The sequence below is a fragment of the Vigna angularis genome, chromosome 3 (genome assembly GCF_016808095.1).
Source record: "Vigna angularis cultivar LongXiaoDou No.4 chromosome 3, ASM1680809v1, whole genome shotgun sequence".
NCBI lineage: Eukaryota > Viridiplantae > Streptophyta > Magnoliopsida > Fabales > Fabaceae > Vigna > Vigna angularis.
In genome coordinates, this window is record NC_068972.1 from 10100421 (window position 1) to 10127650 (window position 27230).

General features: G+C 30.9%; 3 protein-coding genes across 3 annotated transcripts; 2 read left to right on the forward strand and 1 right to left on the reverse strand.

Annotated features, from left to right (window-relative positions):
- Positions 1 to 1046: 1046 nt before the first annotated feature.
- Positions 1047 to 8675, forward strand: LOC108326261 (uncharacterized). Its single transcript, XM_017559649.2, has 5 exons — positions 1047 to 1353; positions 4535 to 4655; positions 4888 to 5321; positions 6158 to 6476; positions 7450 to 8675. Exons 1-5 carry the CDS (start codon positions 1319 to 1321, stop codon positions 8515 to 8517), a joined length of 1977 nt encoding a protein of 658 aa, XP_017415138.2. The 5' UTR covers positions 1047 to 1318; the 3' UTR covers positions 8518 to 8675.
- A 2894-nt stretch (positions 8676 to 11569) lies between these two features.
- On the forward strand, positions 11570 to 14539 carry LOC108324138 (RING-H2 finger protein ATL5). The gene is made up of 3 exons (XM_017556981.2): positions 11570 to 12182; positions 12749 to 12846; positions 13765 to 14539. Exons 1-3 carry the CDS (start codon positions 12024 to 12026, stop codon positions 14189 to 14191), a joined length of 684 nt encoding a protein of 227 aa, XP_017412470.1. The 5' UTR covers positions 11570 to 12023; the 3' UTR covers positions 14192 to 14539.
- Positions 14540 to 19919: 5380 nt separating this feature from the next.
- On the reverse strand, positions 19920 to 21842 carry LOC108324877 (cytochrome P450 77A3). The gene has a single exon (XM_017557812.2). The coding sequence runs from the start codon at positions 21712 to 21714 to the stop codon at positions 20122 to 20124; it is 1593 nt and encodes a 530-aa protein (XP_017413301.1). The 5' UTR covers positions 21715 to 21842; the 3' UTR covers positions 19920 to 20121.
- Between the last annotated feature and the right edge of the window lie 5388 nt (positions 21843 to 27230).

Consider the following 27230-nt stretch of genomic DNA (forward strand, 5'->3'; position numbering starts at 1 on the left):
ACAAACCAAAAGTTATGTTTCACATTACTTAACCAACATAAGAGGTATAATGCAATTAGCACACCATTTGCACATGCGTCAACAAATGATATTTAACCCAAAACCAACTCCAATAATCCAAAACAAACATTTTACGAGGTTTCTTTCCACTCCAACAAGTCTTAATCTCATAACTCAACAACAAAACCAAAATTATATATAAGAAAACAAATATAACAATATTCTATATAAAATCTCTTTCAAAATTTCATATAATTTACTCATCATTTAATTATATTCATTATAGTTTATCATTCTCATAATGTACTTCATTTAAATTATCCTTATATCTTATACAACACAAAAATAATAATTATCTCGTAAGGGTTATTAGCTAGTGTTATATAAATTAAAACAAGTTCTTATACAGCAAGGGAGAATCACTTGAAAATTCAACCAATGAAAGCAAGATTCTAACTTTTCATTCTACACCTCATATTGACTATCTATCCAAAAAGAAAATAACTCACCAAAATTTAAATCCAATAGTCTAAACTAATACACAGTACACTGGTTTTGGACTATCTAAATTTGATAGCAAAACTGTAATAACAAATTCCTTTTTGATTTTAGAAAACATACAGAGACTTTTCCCAAATCAAAGAGTTTAGGGATAAACTTTAGAAATATACATTTAACTTTTGTATGTAAACTTCATATCTATTTTATTTTAAAAATTATTATGAAAATATTATTAATTATGTTTACTAAATTAAAAACATTATTTAATATTAATAAGAAATAGTAATTGAAAAATCTTTCCTCTTAAAAATAATTATATAACCACTTTATTTTAAATTTTCATCATCTATTCTATTCTATAAGAAAATATATTTTTCTTTAAGGACATTTATTTGGTTGATTTTAAATTCAAAATATATTTTAAAATTATAATTATTTATTTTTATTATAAAATTGATTACATAAAAATAAACATAACATTCGTTCGAAGCTGTGAGTACTCAGGAAAACCACTTAAAAAAAATAAGATAAAAAATTATCATTATAGAAACAGAAATAACACCTAATTAGGAAGAATGAAAAGGAAAAGGAGAGAGAGGGGAAGGAGAAGGTGATCAAGAAAAGATCCGTCCTTCTATGCTTCCCACCATCTTTCTGTTATCTTCACTTCCTTAACTCACACCACAACTTCTTTCTCTCTCTCTTCACAACTACTTTCTCTTCTATCACTCTCAATTTCACCATATTAACAATCTTCTATAATTCATATTTCTGGGGTTTTTCTCCACCAGTTGGACTTCCTAGTTTGTCCAAGATCATGCAAAATTCCGTGTTCGATCCGCAAGATCAGAGGTATTTTCGAATTCCCTTGTCTTTCCCCTTTTTATTGTACTGCTTTTCCTTGGACTTTATTTTTTTGGTTTTCGGCTGTGAGTGGTGTTTGATGCTTTTGGAGTTTTTCTAGCTTTTGTTTTCTTGGTTACTTCATGGGAAGGAGTTCGATGGTGTTCCTATTTTCGTAGAGGTTTCGTGTTTTTAGTTCATCGGTTGTGGTTTGGTGCCTTTGTTGTATGATTTATTGTTTACCATAATTGTTATTTGACCCCGTCAGGATTTTTTTGTTTTGTTTTGTGTTTGGTTGGACCCGACAATACTTTTTAGTTTTTGGCTTGGTTCTCCGGACATGTTTTTACTATTCGAAGTAATCCAGAGAAAGTTTAAGATCTACTTGAGATTTGTGAATCTAAGTGTGAGGTTGCTCTATAGAGACGTATTTGGTCTGTTTTTGAGAATTATAATCTTCTAATTCTGGAACTAGGTCATAGTCGGAGTTCCATTCTTGTTGTTGGCTCGCGAGTAGTTAATTGTTACCTGCACATGGGTGAGAATGCCCTCTTCCCTGGAATTCATTCCTCAAGTTAGTTTTGGAACTCTAGGACTAATTGACTTCATCTATCCTCGGAATTCAAGTTTGAACCCAATTTTCTGGACACGTCTATTGTGGTTCAAATTTGTAAGGAAAGGCAATCTCAGAAGACTAGCCTGGGGGAGACTCACGGCTTAAAAACCATGTTATGTTCTCTCGTTTTGGACATAAAGTTACATATCCTTTCCAATTTTGGGATCCACAGTGGTCAACTTCAGCTACACACTCAGAATAGTCCTTTATAAGCCGCCTCTCCCACTTTGTCCAACTCTATGGTCTCGGCAAAGGTACTAGCTTTCATGGCTCATAAGCTGATGTAGTTCAAGGCTTCTAGATAGAGTTTCACCAAGGATTCAAGGATTAAGAGATGATAAATTAAACACAATCAATGAATGGGCTGTTTCTTATGTAAGAAACCGGGAAAATAAAGTTATTTATAATTATGGATTTATGATTCAAGGTAAAGGTCTGCCTTACAACTGTTGAGGTTTTTCTTTTATAGTGCAACCTAAGCCCTTCTAGGTTACATGTTTTCCAGTCTATCTCTTACTCATTACCAATTGCAAAATGTAATCCTTTTAGTCTTACGTTTAACCTAAACACATTAGGAATCCTTGGACGTACAAATAAGCCAGTGGAGTATAAAATAAAAATAAATATTATTTAAATTCTACCATTATCATTTACGTTAAGCTACCAATATTGGCGGGCTTGTTTGTTTAAGCTTAATAAAACTTGAAAAACTTCTGTACTTATAGATTCTTTAAATATGTCTTTTAACTTCAAAGCATCTTTTATTTTAAAAGCACACTAACAGGCCCTAAAATAGCTTGAGACCAGTTATTCAAAAACCTGTCTGGTTGATCCAACTCATCATAAACTGTGCAGGAAAGAAACAGAGAAAATGTAAGAAAGTGAAGTAGTCAAGGAGAGAGATCCAAATCTTGCAGTAGAAGCTCTGATTAGAAAGTTGAAACTAGTGTCTCCGAATGATGAGAGCTTAAAGTCTCTGTTAGAAATATAATGACATTGTCATAGAATATTTTAGAGCATCCTGGATAATCTCTTAGGATTTATTCTTCTTTAATACTTTGCTTTATTTCCATAGATAGTTAAGATCTTTATAATTATAGGAATATCTGATTGGAATCAGATTTATTGGAATGTGATTAATAGGTATGTCATATCATGTATATAGGAATAGAATATCATATAATTATTTGTATTTATCGTCATCAGGTCATATAAAATGGATTCTGTTGTGTAATCCATAGACACAGTTCTGATCATCTCTACCATCTATTCTTTTTCTCTTTCTGCAGTCTCAAACGTAACCCTACATAAGTCAGCTAGTTACAACTGTCAGAGACTGTTAGAATAGAAAGCTTAAAATTGATCACTAATCTAGTAGTTACCGTAGCCGATACATGCTTATATATATATATATATATATATATATATATATATATATATATATATATATATATATATATATATATATATATATGGAAGACCATCTGGGGGCATGTTTTGGGTGTGGGATGCTTGTTTAACCTCTGTGTTAATCTCCTTTCTGATTTGTCTTGGTGCACTGCATTTTCAAAGGCTTCCTGTGGACCAACCTTTATGCCAATAATAAGTGTTCAGTCAACTGGTGGAATACATTACATATACCTGGGAGCATTAGCTGATCTGGTACATCAGTACATGTTCCTGTGCCCATTCCGATCTTATGTAACTTTGCTCACTTACCCCTCTCAACCCATAGCTTATTTGTTCTGGAAACATGTCTTGCATCTTTTCCCAATCTCCTTTAAGGGATGAAATAGAAGTTCAAGGAGGAATAGCAAAACCTAGTTTACTTCCCAGCTGAAACTGGACGCAAACTTATGGTTGATGGCTTAGAGAGTATAAAGCCCATATGTGAAGTGGAAAAAGTATCTCTGTATATGTATATATCCATCTTCTGTCTGAATAACACACAAATGAGACAGTGTTCAACCATTGTTCAACAGCGTATACCATCCAACATGAACCAGATATTTTACTAATTCAATATCTAGTCCAGCTTTAAAAATTTTAAGATAACTCTGCTAATAATTATTTACTTTTAATATGCTCTTGCATTACAAGTCCATGAAGAGAGATCATCCCCCAAAATGCTAGTTTATTGGGTGGGAGAGTCTTATGACTTAAGTACCACATTCAGCTTTTTTATTTGCTAACTGCTGGGTATAACATATTTTAGGACATTTTCCTTAAGGAAAACAATCTTAAAATAAGTGGACATTTTCTTTGGCAGGGGAGAGGGGCTGCTTTTCTTCTATTTTCATTTTGTTATTGAACTTCATTGTTATTTTTCTTTGGCTGGAGAGAGAGAGATTGTGACAAGGCAAGGCACTGAGAGGAAAGTAAAGGAAGGAAGGATATAAGTTTATAACAAGTCACCTTGAAGGTCCTTCCTCCCTCCAAATTTAGTCATCATAAAATAAGGAATAGTTATTTAGGATTTTTCACTACCGACTTAGCATTACAATCAGATTTCTTTTATTTTTCTTCTCTATCAGATATTTTTTGACCTGTATTAATTAAATGTGTGTCACTTAGGATTGCTTCCTGTCCGGAGGATTCGACTGCAATGACTATTGAGTTCCTGCGCGCAAGATTGCTTTCTGAAAGGTCCATCTCAAAAAGTGCTAGACAGAGAGCTGATGAACTGGCAAAAAAGGCATGTTAAGTTTAAGTTTCCTATATTATGTAGTCAAATATGCCTGCCTGTCCTTTTTTAGGGCCTATTTGGATACAGGTTAGAAGGGTATTTTGAGAACTTCTCTACAAGAAATAGAGTTTTTTTTTTTTTTTCAGTACAGAAGCTCTGAAAAGCTCTTCTAGCTTTGTACCCAAACTGGCCTTTAATGCTCCCTTTTTGACGCTAAATTTTTCTCCACTATTTCAATCAGGTCATGGAATTGGAGGAACAACTAAGGATGGTGATTCTTCAGAGGAAGATGGCAGAGAAGGCCACTGCTGATGTTCTTGCCATTTTGGAGAATCAAGGGATAAATGGTGTATCTGATGAATTTGATTCAGGCTCAGAGCTTGAAAACCCTTTTGATTCTATGAGCAATGACTGTTCAAAAGAGAATGATGGGCCTATGAACTCAAAAGGAAGACAACACGGGTCAGATGAACTGTCTGGTTCCAGTGTAGATTCTTCACTAGTATCCAGTAAAAGTTTGTCATGGAAAGGACGCCATGATTTGTCCCATTCTCTTGAAAAGTACAGGATCAAGACTACTAATGTGAGGAGGCAAAACAGTTTTTCATCTTTTAGTTCTTCACCAAAGCACCATTTAGGAAAGTCATGTCGCAAGATAAGACATCGACAACCCAGGTAAGTCATAACCTTTCTTTCTGATCAAATTTGTTTTTATCCCCATTTATGTGACTATGTTCCACAGATAACAGTGCTATTTTCCTGCTTGTTCTTATTGTCTCTATGTGAGGTAACCGACAATTAACAAAAAATCTACTTGTTTCTAGTTTAGACTTGGTTCCAACTCATAGGCTTTGGGCCTTTCGAATTTCCAGGGTTATATAATACCTGTGGTTGCTCAATACTGTCATGCCATGTGTTAGGTTTCTGGGTATGAAACCAAACCAGACAACCACTCACACACTCACTACTCACACACGGATAACAAAAGAATGGGTTTCTTGTATTCAAAACTGGTAAGATACAATGTACAAGCAATCAATGGGAGCCTAACCTTCCCCACAGGACCAAAGGTGCCTGTCTATACAAACAAGGTTCAAAAACTCCCCTCTAACAAAAGAATAGAACTCTATTTATACAAGTCACTTCCCGCCCATCGTAACTGCTTTTAGCAGTTAGGATATTAACTCTTCCTTCTATCCTACACCCATTATATCCTATTACCTTATATCCTATCACCATGAGAACTGATTTTTAGAAAAACTGTGCCTATAAACTTGGTGTTCTTTTGATATTCTTGATCCCTGCTTTTTGTTTTAGATCTTTTGAGGAAGTGTCTCATATAAATTCTCTGCTTGACAGTGTTTTGTCATTTTACTTTTGATAGTCTTGTCCTGTCTGCTCCAAATTTTCATATATGAATACCTCCTGAATGTAATTTGCATATTTCTTCTATTGTAACACTTGTCTTCCTAAGTGCTTGTGAAGTTGATAAATATGTTGTGTTTTCCCAGGTCTGTTATGGAGGAATCTAGAGACAAGTTTGTCCAAGTTAACTGCCAAGTAAATGAACTTGTATCCTCTTCTGAAGGATTTCCAAATTTCCAAGATGGTGGACCTGACATCCTGAAAATAGAATCTAAAATTCAAGAAGAGAATGGATCAGAGGCCAACCTACTTAGCAAAAATCGTAGCATAGATGGATATGGAAGAGAGAAGGAAATGGAGAAGGCTCTTGAACACCAAGCCCAACTTATTGACCAATATGAAGCAATGGAGAAGGCTCAAAGAGAATGGGAGGACAAATTTAGAGAGAATAACAGCACAACACCAGTATGTATGATTCACCTATACTTACTATATTCTAAGTATTTTTTTCTTGAAAATTGGTGTTTGGTTGTTGCATTTATGACAATTGCAGGAAGGTAGAAATGATTTTAGGCATAGTTTGACATTAAAACAGAATTAGTGGCTATAGTTTGACATTAAATATTTGTTAAATTCAAATTTAATTAGAAGAGTGCAGTTTACTAGAATAAAGCTCTTGACCGAATATTCCTATGGATGTTTTAACGAAAGTTAATGCCGAGGGTTCAAGATTAGTCTTGTATCTCTTATTTTTACCAATGTATTTGTTGTCATTTATGGTCTGTTTCGTAGAGAAGGGAGAGATAGAGTAGGTGGTAATAAATTTGATGAGTAGAAGTAAGTGAGAAATAAAATAAAAAATTAAATGTGTTGTGGTTGAAGAGAAATAAAGAACAAATGAGGAGAGGGATAGAGACAAGCTTGAAAATGAGTGAAAAATGGAGTAGAAAAATGTTGCTTAGATCACTTTTTAATTTTCTCTTCCCTGTTTCTCTCACCAAACACACTAACTTAACCATCCTCTCAATTTCCTGTCCTCTCCGACCAAACATAACAAGTAGTGAAGTAACTCATTAATTAACAGATAGGAAAACTGTTTTTTATCAAAAAATTAAAGTAAGCTCACATGCAAAACTATGTAAGACATTTCTTTTCAAAAAGGATGTAGAGAACAAATTGAATGAAACACATGTATGAATCTCGGTTTCATCAAAATGTTTGAGGTAGAGTGTTTGTTGTCTATTATATGTCCCCTTTTTAATATGTATGCTTCCACTGTATTAAACAAGTAATAACAGTAGTTCATGTAATATTTTTTGTCCATTAACCTTGTGCATCTAATGATTTTATGATTCAAAATAGGTTATTTACTGCTTTCTCGTTCCATGTAAAATTCACCTGAAATCTCAAAATTAGTTTTGGACCCTAAATTATTCAGGATTCATGTGATCCGGGCAATCAGTCAGATATGACTGAGGATAAAGATGAAGGCAAGGTTCAGATTCCATATGCTGCTAAGGTGGTTACCTCAAAGGCTGAAGAGAGCAAAGGAGAACCCAGAGGCGTTTGCTTATCAGAAGAAAAATTCAAAGCTGGGGACACAGAAATTATGCCAGAAACACATGATGATACACATGGCTACAGAAACCAGAAAAGCGCAACTTTTAGCACTTCTGATTTGCTTGGTCAAGAAAACTCACACTCCCCACTGAAGGGAAATCAGAATGAGAGCTTGGTAAATGACCACTCTCCGTCTTCTGATATGAGCCATCTAGATCCAGGTAGGCATAGTTATTCTGATCCCAGGCCTACTCATTCCTTTCCAACTGATATTCATGGTGTCCACCACCAAAATGATGCTTCAGAAAACAAAACGGATCTCTATGCATTAGTTACTCGCAAACAATCTCACAAATTCGATGGTGTTCTTGAATCTCTTAAACAAGCTAGAATATCCCTACAACAGGAACTCAATAGATTGCCAGTAGTAGAGGGTGGGTACACTGCTAAACCGTTGCCTTCTGTTAGTAAAAATGAGGATAGATTTGAAATTCCTATTGGGTGTTCTGGTCTCTTCAGACTACCAACAGATTTTTCTGATGAAGCAACTGCTAGATTCAATGTCCGTGATCCAACTGCTGGATTTGGTTCAAACTATCATCTTAATGGAACCATGTCTAGAACTTCTGATGGCCAGTTTTTAACCTATCCTCCTTACTCTGGCACAACGTCGAGCCTGTCTGCTGATGATCAAGCTCTTTCCACCCGGTACTTGGAAAATGGGCCAAGATTTAGTTCTAATGAGTCCCCTTTTGATCCTTTCTCGAACGGAGGTCCACTCTCTTCCAGTAAATACTCGTATCCCACGTTTCCCATCAATCCATCCTATGAAAATGCAACACCACAGATGCCATTTGGTGATGAGGTTTCAAGACCCTATTCAAATAGCACAGTTGGGATTCCTCTTGCAAATCGTTTCTCTTTTAATGGCGATCATTTAAGATGAAGCATGTATATATAACTTCATTAGGTTAGAAGCTAAGCTTGGTGTAAAAGTAATGGTTTTTATTTGTTATGTACTTTAAGGTGATTCTCTGTATTCTCTTTAGTTGTCTTGGGAAGAGATTTTTTGGTGGCAAAATACACTCTAAATTCTTCCATTAATCTGGACTGTTCTTACTTTAAATGCCGAACTGACTATCCAACTGACTATCCATTGGTCATCAAGATTTTGTCTGTCGTAGATTAATCTCTAGATTTGATAATTTGAAACTGAGATTGAATTTGATAATGGGAAACATGTTTTAGTGTGTTAATCTTACAGTGATAGAAGAAAATGGAGGGGGGGAGGAGAGGGGATTTTTTGAAACCTTTTTGTTTAGTTCAATTTTTAGGAGAACAAAATTCTTTCTCGTCTATGGTGTGTTCCCTTGATCAGGAGAAAAGAGGTTAATTAAAATATTTTAAGTATATTGATAAAAGTAATTTTATTTATCTTTTAATCTACAATCATAAGAATGAGGAAAAAATATTATTTTTTTAACATCTTCCCTTTTCTTGGGAACCAAATGAGAAAAGGATTATTTTTCCTCATTTCCATGAAAATTTCTCTCCTTTCTACGGCACATAATTTTCTATTAAAAAACATCCCACCTCTCCTTTTCACTCCTGTTCCCACTTCTAAAATGTCATCCTTCTCCCCTTGTTGAATTAAACATGTTCTTGGGTAAGTTGAAAACAAAATATAAATTGGGTTTAAATTATTGAATGTAATTTGATATGTGAATAAATTAATGAGTGACAAAACCATGGGTTTGTTTGAATAAAAAGGTACAACTGGTTGAGAGTTTTTCTTCTAGAAACATAGATTCTTTCAAGCAGAGAATTTCTCCAAACTTTCATACTTTCATGTTCACATAGATTGAAAATGTATCAAGGTAAAAGGAAATCGTTTTTGATAGACTTGCACAAAGAAAACTTTCAGTACATCTGAAAAAAAAAAGTTAACTAATTGTTGCTTCTCCATTTGCTCTTTTGGAAGGTATGAAAGTCCATTTTGAAAGCTCCGAATTCAATCCAAACTCATTATGTGATTGCATTTATCTGGTTTTTATCTCATTATCAGTGCACAGTATTACAAAAACTTAACCTTGTTAACAAAAACCTGTTTCTGCAACAATCTTAAGCCCTTGTTCCACCTCTGTCTCCCTGAGATCTTCCTCCATATCATCATGGTACCCCATAGCAAGCTCATAATTGAAGATTTCGGATATACTGACAAAAGCAACCGACAACATGTGTTTTAACTCACTTCTCACTTTTTTCACTCCACACCCTAAAGTTATGACTGTGAAAGAAAAAGAAAAAGATTGATTTGAAAATGGTTTTAAAATTTTGATATAAATAAATAACAAATCTATTTGTGAATAACAATAAGTTATTTAGAACTTAATACTTTTTTAAACCAACAAGAAATCCATAGCAAACTATTTGGGGAGGTTAGATTGTTGATTGTCAATAGTCAAAGCAGATTAGTTATCAGGTCCAGACCTATCAGTTTCCATCAATCTCTATCTGATACATAGTCAATTTTTACTTGAATAACAAAAAACACTAAATTATATTGAGATTCATTGAGATTAGAGTACTGCCATTTTTATAACCTTTTGTCAAACTTACTAAAGACTTAACGAATGATCCTCAACCCAAATCGAAAAATATTGGAAGGTGTGACATCACACAAGTACAACTCAACTTCTATGAAAAAGACAGTTATCAAAACTTCAAGAGGACAGACATATAGACTAAAATTGTTACAGTTAAAAAAATAAATAAATAAATTATCAAACAAAATAGATGAGAGTGCAAGTTGGTGAAACTGAGAAAGGAGGCCATACAAGTAACTATAAGGCATAATTTGATAAAGAATCTTTCAAGTATTAAATTCTAACTTGATTCTCACCTTATAACCACTCTCTGATTTAATTAATGAAGCAATTATTCGCTTCTTGATCAATTAATTTATTATTCAATTGTTTAATCACTGTCCTCTTCCTTGATTGGATCAAGAGAAGAAAAAAAGAAAATAAAGGGAAAACCTTCTTATGTGATCCGAAAAGAAGGGAGAGAAAGAATTTCAATAATGTACTAAAAGTAGTAGTAATACTGCTAACTAACTTTTTTCTTAAAATTAAAAAGAAAAAAAGTAGAAGACATATTCCTTATTGGAAGTTATCATGTTTGACTCAACATCATAGTCATCAAACTTTTGTTTAGACTAAAAAAAATGATTTTATAGTTTTGTTTGAATTGACGAGAGTAGATAATGAAAAAAAGAAGAAGGTAGGATGAGAAAAGGTGGAATTTTTTAATTAAGAGAAAACAAAATGAGGGAAATAAAAATAAATTCAATATTTAGAAAATAAATCTTTATAAATATTTTAATGTGAGAAGTATTTCTGAAAAAGTAAGTTAAGGTTGAAATCAATTTAAAATAAAATAAAAATATATTATAAAGCTTTACAATAGAAATATATTAAAATAAATGATAAAAAGTTTAAATTAATTGATTTATTGTATTTATTTTTTAATTTTACTTCTTTTATAATATAAAAACATATATTAAAAAATAACAGATATATTTTATTGTTTTTGTTTTAATCATTCATTTTTATCATATATAATAAAATATATTAAGAAATATTAGTAATATGATTATTAAAATAATTACAATTGCAAAAACAATTAGTTATGTGAACATAAATGATAATTAAACATTTATAGACATAGGTAACTATACATATTGATTATAACATATTATATTTAAATTTTTTTTCATTTTTAATATATTTGTTTTTTTATCTTTACTTCCCTAAGCACAATACATCTATAAAACCAAATAAATTGTAAGAAAAAGAAAATTAAAGACCATAAATTAAATTACATTTGTATTAGTTGATTCAGATTCTCTTTGCTAAAGTACATATTAGATGATAATATAAAAATATTTATGTTAGCATAACACTCTTCTTAAATTGAAATAAAAACACAGCTAATGAAATAAAAAGTCTTCAACACCACTGAGTCATCTTCTTTGTTCCATAGCTAAAGAACAGTACTCAAAACTTGATTTAGATCTAAAAAATCTTGATCATAACCATCATTACTCTTAGATCTTTCTCCCCTTTCTCACTCTCACTCTCACCAACTCACCCACCATGCCTTCTAGGGTTTGCTTTCTCTCTGTCACTGGGACAATACAACAGTCCCAATTCTCACCCTCTCAAACCGCCATTATCTGATTCACCTTTCACCTCCATACCCACCGAGAAAAGCATGCATCTTTAGTGCCAGCGCGTGTAGCTCACTTCAGATTCTCCTCTGATACCCATGGAGGAAGTTGCTGGCGGTGTCTGTTAGTGTTCACTGTTCAACTGGGGCCTTTTCGGCTGTAATCTGAAATTGGAGGGTTCTTTATCAATTTGGGATTATTTTTTTTTTAATATTTGCAAAATGATTTCTTCTGGAATTAACTTGGTGATGACTGTGATTGGGTTTGCGGTGAGCACCATGTTCATTGTTTTCGTCTGCACCAGGCTCATATGTGCTCGAATTCACTTGAATGCTGCAAGGAGATCCTTTCCTATTGTCTCCAGATCCAATCTCAGCATGGTGCACATTTTTACAGTTTTCAAGTTAATTTTAAAATTTTTGTTATCAGTATCATTATTTTTTGGAGTTTAAGTTTTATCCACTATCCATTGTTAGTGTAAAATATTACTCAAATAATTTGAAGTTATGTTATGACTCTCAAGGTAATAATTCATGTGAAAATCAACAAATTTAGCATAATTTCTGTTAATTAGTTGACAGAGTAAAAGAAATTTCTCCACTTTTTGATTAAATGGTCTATGCACCTTATTTATATTATTTTTCCATTTTTTATCAAATAGACCATGGACCTGGCAGTGTAAAGGGTTTTACATTATCATCCAATTACAAAATATATTTGTTAACTTTATAATAATTATCTTAAAGGTGATACTAATCATGACTTTTATTTGGCATACAGATTTTTATACTTTACACTGATATAACATAGCAATTAAACTTTTTAGTTATTTATTTATGTAAATTGATGCAGCGCAAACTTTGTGTTGTTTTCCCAATAAGTATGATGTCATTTTATTTGAATTGGATTTCTTATCAATTAGACTCCAAAAACTTTCCGTGTTCAGATGGAGCGGGGTTCTCATGGTCTTGAACGCGTGACTGTAGCCAAATTTCCAACAAAGAAGTATAGTGACAAGTTTTTTGCTGCTGCAGAAAATTCTCAGTATGTTTGAATATCTGTTTCTGATTTATATATTCATTACTGTATGATACTCTTACGGCAAAATAGCATAAGGTAGTTTATGCCTATTTCAGTAGTTAAGTTAAAAGGAATTGGATGGACAGGAATTTGTAATGAAGGTGTCAATCCCATATATTGAAAGACATTTAAACTACTGAAGTTTTTGCCCCTTTTAAGGGGTTTATAGCCATTTTTTTCTGCGGTTTCTGATGCGAAGTCTTCTCCTATGTTCTTTAATTTGAAAATGTATGTATCTGTCATGAGAAAGTGATGTGGTGATAGTTTCCATTGGCTTAGGACTAACTCTTGTTAAAGTCTTTCTTAGATTGTCCTATCATCATCACTTTTGTTGTTTTCCTGCTAAAGAAGCTTGTGTGAGAGTGAATTTCTTTACTCTATACGTGTATGCCATGGGAATGGATCCTCTCATGTCTAATTTTATCATGGCATAGCCACATCAACAAATCTTAAAAAACTATTTATGATATTAATAACTTGCACTAAGCTCTCACAAGATTTGTCTACTAACTCCTCTTTATCGTAATGTTTGGAAGGTTATCATATACGAATGATCCTTTAATAACCTTCACACATTATGACAAAAAGGTAGTTATTTAGCCGAAACTTGTGGGATGACAGGGCCATCTAATCATGCCACAAATTTGGAAAGTTAAATACAGCTTTGTAAATGGTTGCCCCCAATGGTTTCCTTTCCTATAATTCTTACAAAGGATAGAAAATGGTATGAAGTTTTTGTGTGTGGTTTATGCTGTAAGGAACTTAACTGAGGAGAGTGCTTTAGGTTTTCTCATGAAGTTTCACATATGAGATTATTGATGACATTTCTCGTTCAGATAACATTTTCCTTGTTTTGAACGTTCAATTTCATTGTTTTTGTAGATGCACAGTTTGCCTCTCAGAATACCAAGGTGAGGATATGCTGCGTATTCTCCCTTTTTGTGGACACTCCTTCCATGTGACCTGCATAGACCTATGGCTGCAGCAGAATTCCACATGTCCTGTTTGTCGAATATCGTTGCGCGAATTTCCAGATAGAAAGTGGTTAATGCAACCCTTGTTCAGCTCTGCTCTGCAACCTGGTATAGAATCCTTTGACACGCATCATTATCACTGTATGATGGATGATAATGGATTATCATCAAGAACCCCTGACAACCATGGGGTGAATCCTGTGGAAGAAGATCATTTTCCATCTGAGGTTGGTGGAGCAGTTCCTATGGACAATATCACATGTTTAAGTGAGGTTGACTTCATTAAAGATGAAGGGAAGAAGCATGTAGAGAGTCCATCAAACTTCCAGAATTGATTGTTTTCATGGAAATCAAAGCTTCAATATGATACTTTCAGACCACACATTTAGTACAGAAGTTAATGTCCCGAAACTGGAGTGAAAATGTGAAAGGCTTTAGCAGGTTGAAAGGATGGTTAATATCTTTTACTGTATATATAGCAGAGAACACCCCCTCCCTCTCTCCCCCGGGCTGCCCTTTATTGTTTTCTCCTATGTTGTTTTGGAATTTGGATTCTCTATTGAGTTTTTGGTTTGCCCCTCTGCCTAATCTTCAAAATACATCGATGGTTACTGATTTTAATGTTTTAAAATATATTAAAAACTCAGCAGAGAATCTGGACTCGTTGTTTTGTTGATCCTCCATACTAAATAGTATTTCAATTCTCTCTTTTCCCTTTCTAATTGTAATTGCTGTAAGGCTAGAATTAGTTGAAGATCAGGTGGAGCTTTAGCTGTGTTCTTCCCCAGCAAACCTTTGTATCAATTCAAGCCATACTGTTCAATTAATGTATTTTGACTTTATGTCCAACAATTGGCTTTTTGTAACAGTAGTTTTTCTAATCAGGTTCAGTTGGTGATTTTTCTCCTTTATATTTGAAGGAAGATGCCATAACTATGATCCATAGTTTCTTGTGACTGGGGAAAGGATCAATCTAGAAGAACGGTTCTAAATGGAGGAATCACAAACCTTTTGGTGGTCCTCTCCACTTTCTTTTGTGATACCAGTGGAAAAGATTTTGTTTAAATAAGTTTGCCATATTTAAAGCCTAAGCTTAGTTTATTTGCTATATAGCCCTTTTTAAGCTTAACCACACATTAGATAAACATTATTTGAAAAACGTATTTTATATTGAAGTTTTTAAGTAGTTATGATACATTCTAAAATATTTTAATCCACTTATAGTTGGTTAGATGGTGTTAGGTTGAGTCTATTTTATTTGTAGGGTCTAAACTATCTACAAAAATTAAATCACATTTTAATAATGGAAAACACGTATTCTGATAAATATATGATTGAGACTATTTAAGTAAATATCTTAATTATATATTTAATTGATTTAAATTTATTTTTTAAATTAATTTTAGCAAGCTCTTAACAAGTAGGCATTGTATGACCTTTTGTAAGGCCATTTGAGTGAGAGAAAAAATCCATATCCAATTGACAACCTATAAAATTTGACATGTTTTGTGTAAAGTTTTAGCAGTATAACATTACTAATAGAGAGATGGTAATGATGAGTAAGGTATAGTTTTTATACTTATTTTAAAAACTACATATTAATGGCTTCATATTCACATTGGTAACAACTTTGAATGTGGTAATGTGAAGGAAAAAAAATGAGTGGAATTGTAATTCATTAATAAGGTAGGAACAAAGTAGGCTTCCAAGGGATTATGAGCCAATGAAGTGAATATAAGGTCATGTTTGGTGAATTATCAAGATGCGTGTTATTATTATTTTTATTATTTTTAAGCTAGCAATCACTCTATTATATTTTATGTCAGTTGTTTTAAATTATATTATTCTTTATAAAGTGACAGGGTAAATTTTTTAAAATGATTAACGAGGATTGTAAGTGAAATGTTGCATAAATAATTAAGAGAAGCTAATCTAAGATTAAAAAACGAAAAGAATTAGAAGATAATTAAGGAATTAATAAATAGATGTTTATGTTTATTAAAAATTAAGTGTTTATATAAATAAGAAAAACAAATAATATACGGAAAAAAATATTTAGAAAGTTATTGTTATAAGAATTTAAATGGGAAGTGGTGTTTTTTTTTTTTAAAAAAACTTTATTCATAATTCATTAGTAAAATTATTAATTTAAATGAAAGAAAAAATTAATCTTAACTAGTTTCTTATTAAGTTTTTCTTTACTATAATCTATTAAATGAGTAGATTCGGATTAGTTTATCTAAATCTTGTATATTTTTTATTTATTTGAGTGGATTTGGAGGTAAGTGAGAATGAATTTGTAACTAAATTTTTTTAATCTGTCACATCAATCAAATCATACACTAATTCTCACAAACTTTACTTCAAAATTCACTCTCATTTACCTTCAAATCCACTCAAATAAACAAAAGAAAATTAAGTTTCAAATTCTCTCAAATTCATTCAATCACTCTCTTCTAGATTCATTCAAGTCAACAAAGTTTTAGTTTTTTTTAAATTTTTTGTGAATATTGTTCATTGTGAGTGTAAACTATGCTATACATATCTTATCCGAACTAATCGGACATAATATAGGTTCTGTATTAATATCGATCTAGATTTAGATTAAAGAAATACTTTTCATGTATATAACAATTTTCTTAAATAAATATTTTCATTTTAAATAAAGGACTTTACTTTAAAAAATAATTGATTGATTGACTATGGTAGTGAGACTTTCTTTCTTGAATTTTGTCCAGGTAAACTTTGTTTTCATCCTAATCTCAGAGTGAAGTCGAGGAGATGTATTTATTAATAATGAATTTCTGTGAGGATCTCACCCTTAGAAGGTAACCAATAATATTAAAGATAAGTACTTAAAATTTATTTTGTTATCATGACTGGAATAGCTAATGGTAATAAAGTTAATATTTATTTCTTAAAATTAGAATTAATTGTTATATTTGGAAGTTTTTGATTAGATAGAAAAATGTGGTAGTGTGTTATAAAATGGTGAAGTTGTCTGTGTATATAAGGGAAAGAAGGTAGAATTAATGGCGGGAAAGTTAGGAGAATGTGGTCTAGAGTGAATAGGTTTCTTGAATCTCTGAGCAGTAATTAAAAGCCTCCATAGCTATACCTCACACACTCCAACCAACAAAACAGCTAAAATGGAACAAAACTTCATATCGCCCACAACTTACTTCCTTAGCCCACAGGTTTTTTCTTACTTCTGTTTCACTATTTTTAATGATGCAATTATGATACTGTTCCAACAATTTTTTAGCAGCTTTTATGCAACTCTCTCAACAATTCAAATTCAATTCTCTCTCCAACAACCTTCTTTCTATAAAAATCAATTCTTTTATGTAAGGACTTATTTCCCATTAAATTTAAACTTCCATTTCATTAATAACCCATTCAAAAATATAACTTTTTGCATTCCTTAAAATTGCCTTAATAAATATTTTAAATATATTAGTAATTACAAACCTCGGTAAATATTTTATAATGAAATCTAGTGTATATATAAACTGGTACGTATACTGTTGACAATATGGATATTTCATTTCATTTCATTATTATATTAATGAATATAAATTTTTATCCTATTTGTAAATATATTAGTATTTCTGTCCTTACTTATTTTTTTAATTATTTTAAATATTAATTAAATCATTATTTTACAAAAGATAAAAATCATAAAGGAAAAACATATATTATTAAATATTTCATGTCAAAAGACATATATATATATATATATATATATATATATATATATATATATATATATATATATATATTTCACTTAAAAAGTTTGATAATCAGTCAATGAAAAAATTATCAAAATCTTGGAATAATTTCAAACAATATTTACACGGATGGGTCATTTGTCATCTTACTATTCCTCTACTCAATATAGAAAAGGAAAAAACGTACAGAGAGAAAATATCCTCCTTACACTATATAATTTATTTTCAGCCAGATAATAAATATCTGTTTCCATTACATCTAATCCACACGACTACAAAATGCATATATGCTAGATTTGGGTTAAATATTTACCAAGTACATTCTTCCAAACTTAAATTCTCTTAAATTACACGTAATAACTGGTGGACCATTGTGTTAATGAGCGCTTAGAAAATAATTATTCTGAAATTTTAATATTTTTTAACAAGTGAAAAAACTATGAATAATAAGTAGGAATATATATATATATATATATATTTGTGTGTGTTCACTTATAGCATGTGATAGCATGAGGGTTATTTATGAGTTTCTAGACTTTATCAATACATTTCGTTGGACATGCAATAAATTAATTGATTTGAGTATTCACGTAAAATTAATTTAAAAATATTAATCGCTATCAGATGGAATAAGACACGACTTTCTCACCATTAATTGCATAGATTTATCCTAAATAATTTTTTATTTGATCAGATTTATCTTGATAATAATTTATTATACAGTTGCAAGAATTTTTTTTGATAAAAAGTCCATAGTATTTAATAAAAAAAATTGTCCACAATATTTAACAATAAGTAGTGACAAGAATAACAAAATTAAATATTACAAAAAATATTGGTTGGGAATTTTGTTGGAAGGTGAATCTTCGGTCCACTCTATGCACTGACCAACCCGTAAAAGTACAGTGTAACGCAGAGTCTGTGGACCATTCTAACCCCACACGGTCCAAGATTCATTATTCATTATTTCTTGGTATGTTTGTTCACTGGATCTAATTCTTTGCAGAAAAACATCTATTCTTTCGACTTCGTATATACACTCACTGCAAATCTAATCAAGATAATACACTAACAATGTAAAAGAAAGAAAAATTTATCCAAACTATATTGTGATAATAGAAGAACAGGTTCTAATAAATTAATTTAAAAATTAGACTTTAAACTTGATTAATGTTTCTACGATCCATATGAACGTAAATATTGTTATTGTTATAAGTATCACATCGAATAGTAATAAAGTTAATTTAAAATTTATAAATATGTGCAAATTTTATTTTATAAATTAATTTTTTGAAATTGAATTAGATTTAAACTTAATTTTTAATATAATATAAAATCATTATTAGAATCTATCTTAATAATATTTATTATTTATTCAACATATTATTTCATCCCTATCACACTGATCTCGAATCACTTTGCAAATCTAACTCTATAAACCCAGTTTTATAAAATTGTGTGCACTTCTAGCCTTCCCGGTATCACAGAATTCGTGGTTCTTAATGTTAAATCTTTGTTGTCTGTACGTCGGGTTAAAATATCCAAACCATGAGATATGCATTAACTATGTGTAGGTGTGACGTGTGTGTATTGATTGGCAGAGGTAGAGAGAGATAAGTACATATAACATCAAAGTTTAACATGGCAGTTATTTGTCTTCTTCAACCATTGCTATCCCTGTTACTTCCACATCACTTTCCAGACTCATACGAATTAAAAGCCAACAAAAGTGGATTCATTACCAACTTCCTTTTTCAAAAATTCCTTAACCACAAAATCTCTCCCCTTAACTTTACTATATTATGCCAATCAAGTTTAACAAACCTCACTCTCCTTTTCAACTACCATCCTCCAAAACCAAACACTGATTAAATAATTATATATTATAATCATTTTTCTTACATTATATACTCAGGTGATACAGGTTTGAAGGAATCTCTTGATAGCTCTTCCGACAACACTAATCACAAGGATTTGAAGTAATCTGTTCAGAACTCGTACATTAATTTTTAGTTAATATATTTCGTACCGATAGTAATGCTTTATTAAGTAACATTGCTTAATTTGAGGTGTCTTCAGTCGAAATATGCTGAAAAAAATGTGCAAAGCTTAAAGGGATAATATTTTGTGTTTATTAATTCGTAATCCAAAAAATTAAACTCAATAAATATCCATAGTTTGCCTTCCATTGCCAATTAGTTAATTGACAGAAGGAAAAAGAAGAAAACTAACAAAGCTTTCATTTCATTCGAAAGGGGATGGGTGAAGTCTACACTAGATCTGGATTTCTTCAAAAAGGATGTTCGCGTGATAAATAAGATAAGTGTAAATATCCACTAAAAGATCCATTTTTGTGACAACTCCAAAACAAATTTCTCTGAACAAACCAGACCAATTAAGACAATAGAGATGAGATTAAACTTGCAGTTGTATGCAAATTAACCACAAACACGATGATGTATACATATAATAGTAATCATATTAATGATGATAAAGGTTTTATGTTATCTGTAAAAACCAGAAGCAGCAAAATTTTACAACTGCAGCTTTTCTCTCGGTTTGATGGTTGCTCTTAGAGATTCTTTCATGACCACAGTGAACTCCCACTTGCCACTGAAATCCAACTTCTTCTCTGGAGGGTAAGCACCCCACTCAAACTCCTGCACCATCCTAGCCATCATGAGGTGAATATGAACTGTGGCCATTCCCAAGCCAGGGCATATCCTTCTCCCAACCCCAAATGGAATCATCTTCACGCCAGTTACCCCAGTTATGTCTGCTTCCTCTCCCCCAGAGATGAACCTGTCAGGGTCAAATTTCTCAGGGTTGGACCAATATTTGGGGTCCTCACCAATGGCTGGAGTGTACACCTCAACATTTGCATCAATGGGTATGTCATACCCTCCCAGAGTGGTAGGCTCAGTGACAGCATGTGTGAGCACGAAGTGTGTTGGAGGGTGCTTCCTTAGGAGTTCCTTCACCACAGCATGTAGGTAAGGCATTTTCTCAACGTCCTTTTCATCCACCTTCTTTTCTCCCACCGTCCTCTTAATTTCTTCATACAGCTTTGTCTGAACCTCAGGATTCGCTATGAGCTGTGCTATGCCCCACTCAACCGCTGTGGCTGTTGTGTCCGTGCCTCCATTCAGAAACTCTGAGCACAGTGACACTAATTCAGCATCCGAGGGTGCTGATTTCTTCCCATCAATTTTCAGATCAAAGAGTGTGTCCAGGTAGGAAAATGTTGTCGCAGTGTGATCTGACCCTGGGTTTTGGATTGCCCTCCTTCTCTGCTCAATGATGGGGGCTATAAACTCAACCTGTTCTTTACGCACCTCCAATGCTCTCTTCCTTTGCTTTGAGAAAAAGAGACTAAGGATTGGAAGATAGTCATCGATTCTGGGATCCAATGTGATTAGAACATTCTTCATAACCTGGTCTATTCTCTCCACTGTTTTCTCATCCATCTCTAGACCAAAACACATAGCCACAAGTATGCAAAACACAGCAAACCTGGCATCTTTGAGCACCCAAACCACCCCGCCGTTGCTCTCCCCTTCAGCCTTCAGCCTGTTGATGAGCTTGTCCATTGCGTTGTCCCTCACAGTGCGAAACTCCTTGAGCCTGGTGGAGCTCAGCATGTTCTGCACCATGTTCCTCCTGAGTGACTTCCAAACAGGGCCATACACTGCCGCATTCACGGTGAACTTGTTCTCACTAAAGATGGTTCTGGTGGGGTTCTCAGGAGGCCTCGTGGCATATGTTGCCCCCTTTTGAATCATGGCCTCGTGGACCAGCTTTGCATCGGTGAGGATGATCATGGTCCTCGTCCCCATCTTGAGGGTGAAGATTGAGCCATATTTGAGCCTCACGTCGTTCACATACTCAAAGAAGGGCTTCCCAGAACGAGCAACTTGAAAAAGGTTCCCCACAATAGGCCATCCGGGGGGTCCTGGGGGAAGGTTCAAGTTCTTGGATTTGGTTCTGCGAGTGAGGAAGAAAATCAGGCCTGCTATGAAGAGGGCCAAGGCAGTGAAGGTAAGGCGATCATAGAAAGAAAGTGTCACCATTTTTGGGAGAGAGAGAAAGGGTTGTTGGAGGAGATGATCAATAAGTGAAGAATGCATGGAGGGTATAAAAATGGGAGGCAGCGTGAAATTGTAGGTGAGGTTAATTAAAGCACTTTGAAGCGAAGGGATGAAGGTGGTTGTGGTGGTGTGAGTACTTTTTGGTTACTGCTACACTTGTGTTGAGACGGTTCTGATGGTGACAGCTACTTAATGGACTCAACAACTTCGATAAAACCACTTTGGACATGGCATGCTTTGAAGAAGTGATGCAAAATTTATGGCTAACCACAAGAAAACAAATGCTGCGGCTCACAGGTAAGGGGCTAAAAACATTAAATGCACCACGATAACTTCCCAATCCTGAGGTGGCACTGTTTCAAACACGTGGCAGATAGTAAAAAGTTCTTATGAAAGGGTTACGGAGAGAACAAGGAGACCTGCTTGACGGAGGCTGCATCCAATAGTAATTGCCGTTCACTGAACATGGAAATTGAAAACAAGGTCAACGACATATTTTGACGGTCTTCAACCCACACACTCAACCTACCAAACTTTCTTTTCTAACATTATATTTCTCACTTTAAACAATAAAGTCCATTTTTTTCTCTGATCAATTCCATGTTTGTTTTAGAAAAAGGAAATAAAAGAACCATCAAAATGGCAAAGAAATTATTACATGTAAAATAAATGATTTCGGAAAGGTATTTTGAATATTCTTAATTAGATAGAAAGTAAATTATTTAAATTGTATTATAGTTATTATTAGCCTCACTGTATAATAAAAATAAGAGTAAAAAAATAGTTAATTTTATAGTTTAAATTAGTATTATTATTTATATTCGAGGTTTTCTTCCTTTCTACCAACCTCATGATTTTGAATCTCTTTGCATCTTCATCTTTTATCTCTGACAAACACAAACTTGGCCATTGTTTGCTCTCATAAATGTTACTGTGTATGCATGTTGGAAGATGCGGATTTATAATCATTGTTGTTTATTTGTTTTTACATTTAAAAATAGTTGGTCAAAAAAATTTACGTGGAGTTGTTAAAAAACTTTACTAACTGACTCTATGTAAACTATTTCAACCAATTATTTTAGATTGGAAAAAATCAATTATCAAAATTAATTAATTATTTAATTAATTTAAATAACTCAGTAATCTAATTTAATAAAATTAAGTTGTAATTGGATCAATTTTTAACGTGTATTGGATTGATCTTAACTAGAAATTCATAAAAAAAACCTATAAATATATTCTATAGACATAGTTATTAATGATACATTTATTATAATATTAATTATTTAATCTATTAAATCTAAACTAACTTAAATATTGAAATATGTACAATCAGTTGAAGATTAGACTAATAAGCAAAAAGAAAACTAAAGAATGATAGAAGGATTGAACATCCTTCCTTCCTACCCATACACCCGAAATACTAATTAAATAAAAAATTAACAAAAATATAAAAATTAGTTTCCTTATATATATATATATATATATATATATATATATATATATATATATATATATATATATATATATATATATATATATATATATATATAAGTAATACCTGAGAAATTAAGTTTGAGTTTAAGCATGATTGCAGCCATTAACAGTGCAGTGGGTGGGGCAACCTTGGTCAACGAGAAATTAGTGCTTAATCACAGTTGTTAAGTACTGTTGAAAGGTTTTTTTTGAGAAAATAACTGTTATAACAACATTGTTCACATGACTTTATAATCACTTATATTGGTATGCTAAAAATGCAATAAAATTGTTTTCAAACAATTGAGATACATTGTGAAAATTTCAATTATAAACTTAATACAATTAATTTGAAAAACATGTATATTTATTATAGTCAAATTAAAAGAGTAACATCTGAATTGAAGGAAAATAATTAAAAACTGAAAACAGTTTTCTGCCATCGGTATTATATACGTACGTTAATTCAATGTTCACCATCATACGTAAAACCCAAAGAAAGTTCGTATACTTAATTAATAAAAGGCCTTTTCCTTTTTATTTTATTTTATGAAATAACTATAAACTAAGGATTTTATATTCAATGTGGTGCAGCCTTTATGGTCCTTATTAATTCGGCTTAATAGAGAATGTAAGAGGAAACAAAAGAAAGAGTGAAATCATATTTTCACACAAAAAAAGAAAATAGCAAAATCCTTTCTCTTAGAATTTATTTTCGTCCTATATAGGACCATGTGCGATATGTTTAATTAAATCACTTTAACTAAAATACAAGTCACAAGATAAGAAATAAAGATATAATTTTTTTATATTCATCTTTAGTCTAAAATTATGTTCAATGTTTGGAAGCTAATAGCTCCTCTTTATTTGCCAGTAATCAATACTAGTTTAAAACTATGTTCAATATTTAGAAGCTAAACACTGATATTTAATCAATGATCATGATTATTGCTTTTGTTGTTAATTTGTATTGGGATAAGATTATTTGATTGCTTATTTAAAAGCAACTTTGTTTAATCTCAGACAAATTTTAATTATAATAAAATCAATAATATATAATAAACACACTTTTTTGACATAACAATAAAGCAAAATATGTTGTTTAATTTGTTCTTCCAGCTTTAGAATATCTTCAACGAAATCAATAAAGAAGTAAATGCGTCTCTTTAATTCTCACCATATCTAGACAAATTAAAATATGCAATTAATTATAAACCGAAAACAGTTTGTTTTTTCTTTTTTTCTATACCAATAACCCTACGGCAATTAAATCGATCATGGGAATTTGTTGATAAGAATAGTGATTTATGACTTTTCATACAATTTGATTCTTTTTAAACCTAATAACATAAAAGTATGTTACAATTATGTTATTTTAATACATATAAATATATATATATAATGAAAGTATAGAGGAACAAGAATTTTGTTGATATAATACATTAAATTCATTAATGATTTTAAGATAAAATTTGTTTTGAAACTTGCAATTTTATTACAGTTTTATTTTTTTTTAAAGTATTAAGGTAATAAATACTAATGAAAGCATATGTGCTACGTGTGAATGTGCGTTCATTTTATGATAATAAAAATAAAAAATTAGTATTACTTCTATAATTATAAAAACAAAAAAAATTAATATTTTTATTTCAAGTGAAAAAAATAGTAAAAGGTAAAATAGTTAAATTAATTTTTTCAAAATAATTATATAAAGGGTAAAATAAAAATTAGTTATTTTAGTTTAATAAATAGTTAAATCTAAAATACATTGTCAAGAAAAAAAACAATTAAAAATATCATATAAAGGGTACAATAGTAAATCAAATAATTTAATTTAAAAAAATATTATATAAAAGACAAAATAGAAAATAAAATATGGAATTTCCTTGTAGTATAGTATAGATAAATAATTTGTATAATATTTTTTTGATGTAAATAGTTTTTAATTATAAATCATAGTTATTAGAAGGATAAAATTAGAAAATAATTTTTATTATGAGTAATTATTTAAATTTAAAAAAATGGTTATTGAAGGATAAAGTTAAAAAAAATAAAAATAGATAAACTCGTTTAATGAAAAAGTATAATAAAAGAATAAAATTAGAAAATAAAATTATTATAAGTAATTATTTAAATTTCAAAAGGCTGAAGGATAAAATTGCCCATTATATATTATTGACAACTTTTAAGAAATATAAAGCTATTGAATATTTAGTACTAATTGTTTAAACTGAGTATGAAGAACTCCAAAACTACAAATCATACTTTGTTATTTAGTCCTTCAACTAAAAATACATATAAATTCAGTAAAAGCTAAGCATCTTTCAACTTTAACCGATTACCTATGCTATACCCTCAATTCAACTAATTTATCTATTGATTTAAAGACAACATATTTAAGAAACATTTTGAGAATACTATATTAAGAAACATTTTGATAAAGCAGACAATAATTATCTACACTTTTCTAATAAACAAGGTCTCAAAATAAATATTGTGGTTTTACACCAATTACTGTCATTCACTTTTTTTTATTGTCATCGTCAAATTTCTCGGCGAAATTTAATTCATTTATTTAAAAGGTTAATTATTTATTTTAATACGAATTAATGTACCAAATTTGGTCTTAATATCAAATCCAGACACAACTTTGAAACTATAATGAATGATATCTTATGTTCCAGTATTTTTTTCTTCTTTCCAATTTTCATTTTGTCTTTTCAAACTTTATGCATAAATGTTATTTGTAAACAAAAGTACCAGTCAAATAATTGTGTAGACCCCCTTAGCAAAACGCTTTGCATTTCTTAAAAGAAAATACCATTTTAATACTAAAATGCTAAATTATTTTTATCTAAAGTACATTGTATTACCAGAATATAATGATATACTTATTTTATTCTATATATGTCCAAGTAATAATTAATGATTTTTTTAATAAATCATATCAGGTATTATTATAAAATTGTAGCATCCCAAGCGGTTGACACTCCAGAACTTTAATCATCATCTATCATTACATAAATATCCATATAAGGAATAAGGAAGAAAAAAAATACAAGGAGGCATAAAAGGCTAGACAAAACTCATGTCAAAGAAAGTAACACCTACCTAAAAAAACTAACTATATGACTGAATTCTAAATTCTCAACAAAAACTCAACTTTACATCTCTACTATAAAGAAATCTAAAGAAATTTAATTTATTAAAAACTCTTAGCAAATATACCAATATACCTACTTTCACAAAAATGTGAGTGACTCATTAAAACTATAAAAGTCAAAGTAAAATAAAAAAAATTATAAAAAGTACAATGACAATTTAGAACCAAATGGTTAATTGTTAATTAACTCTAATATTAAACAATTTTGTGATTATCAATCATTGAACCGTAATTAGATCATTATTAATTAAAAACTCATATCAAAATTTATAAATATAAATTTTTGACAAAAAAAATAAAATTATTTACTATATCATATCTAAACCGTAAAATATTAGACTAACTTTGACATTAAAATACCTTTTTCAAGTATCTCTGAAAATTTTTAATAGACAATTATAAGAAACTGGCAGAAAATAACTTTTAAAACTACTTTTTAAACGTTAAATATTAATCTCGATCTCACTCCAAAGAAAATTTAACTAAAAAAATCATATTCAACCATTTTTATTTATCCTAAAAATCTTAATAATAAGAATAACAACATTCAACTCAAAAACATATAATATTACGAATATTCAGATAAGAAAAAGAAAATATTAATATATTTTTCTCTAATAACTTGAAGATACCTCAATTGATAATATTGAATTGTCTTTAACAACTCTATTTCCATTAACCGTAATTCATCTCAAGATGACATAGCCCAATTTACCTGTTTAAGTTGAAGAATTTGTTTTCTTTTTCTATTCTAAATATTAAAAAAAACTTTAATACAGAGAAGTCGGCAATATTTTTGTCTATACTATTAGTAGAATTATTAAATGTTTCAAATATATATGTCATTTAATTAAATTTAAACAATAATAATAAAATAATAATTATTTAAATCTTTTACTATTCATTTACTCTCAAA

Bases quoted from the DNA above. Each gene is read 5' to 3' on its own strand.
- LOC108326261 (XM_017559649.2), top strand. From the start codon at position 1,319: ATGCAAAATTCCGTGTTCGATCCGCAAGATCAGAG. The intron at 4,656-4,887 runs GCATGTTAAGTT...TATTTCAATCAG, and splicing joins CTGATGAACTGGCAAAAAAG to GTCATGGAATTGGAGGAACA. The intron at 5,322-6,157 runs GTAAGTCATAAC...GTGTTTTCCCAG, and splicing joins ATAAGACATCGACAACCCAG to GTCTGTTATGGAGGAATCTA.
- LOC108324877 (XM_017557812.2), bottom strand. From the start codon at position 21,714: ATGCATTCTTCACTTATTGATCATCTCCTCCAACAACCCTTTCTCTCT.
- LOC108324138 (XM_017556981.2), top strand. From the start codon at position 12,024: ATGATTTCTTCTGGAATTAACTTGGTGATGACTGTGATTGGGTTTGCG. The intron at 12,183-12,748 runs GTGCACATTTTT...TTCCGTGTTCAG, and splicing joins CCAGATCCAATCTCAGCATG to ATGGAGCGGGGTTCTCATGG. The intron at 12,847-13,764 runs GTATGTTTGAAT...TTGTTTTTGTAG, and splicing joins GCTGCTGCAGAAAATTCTCA to ATGCACAGTTTGCCTCTCAG.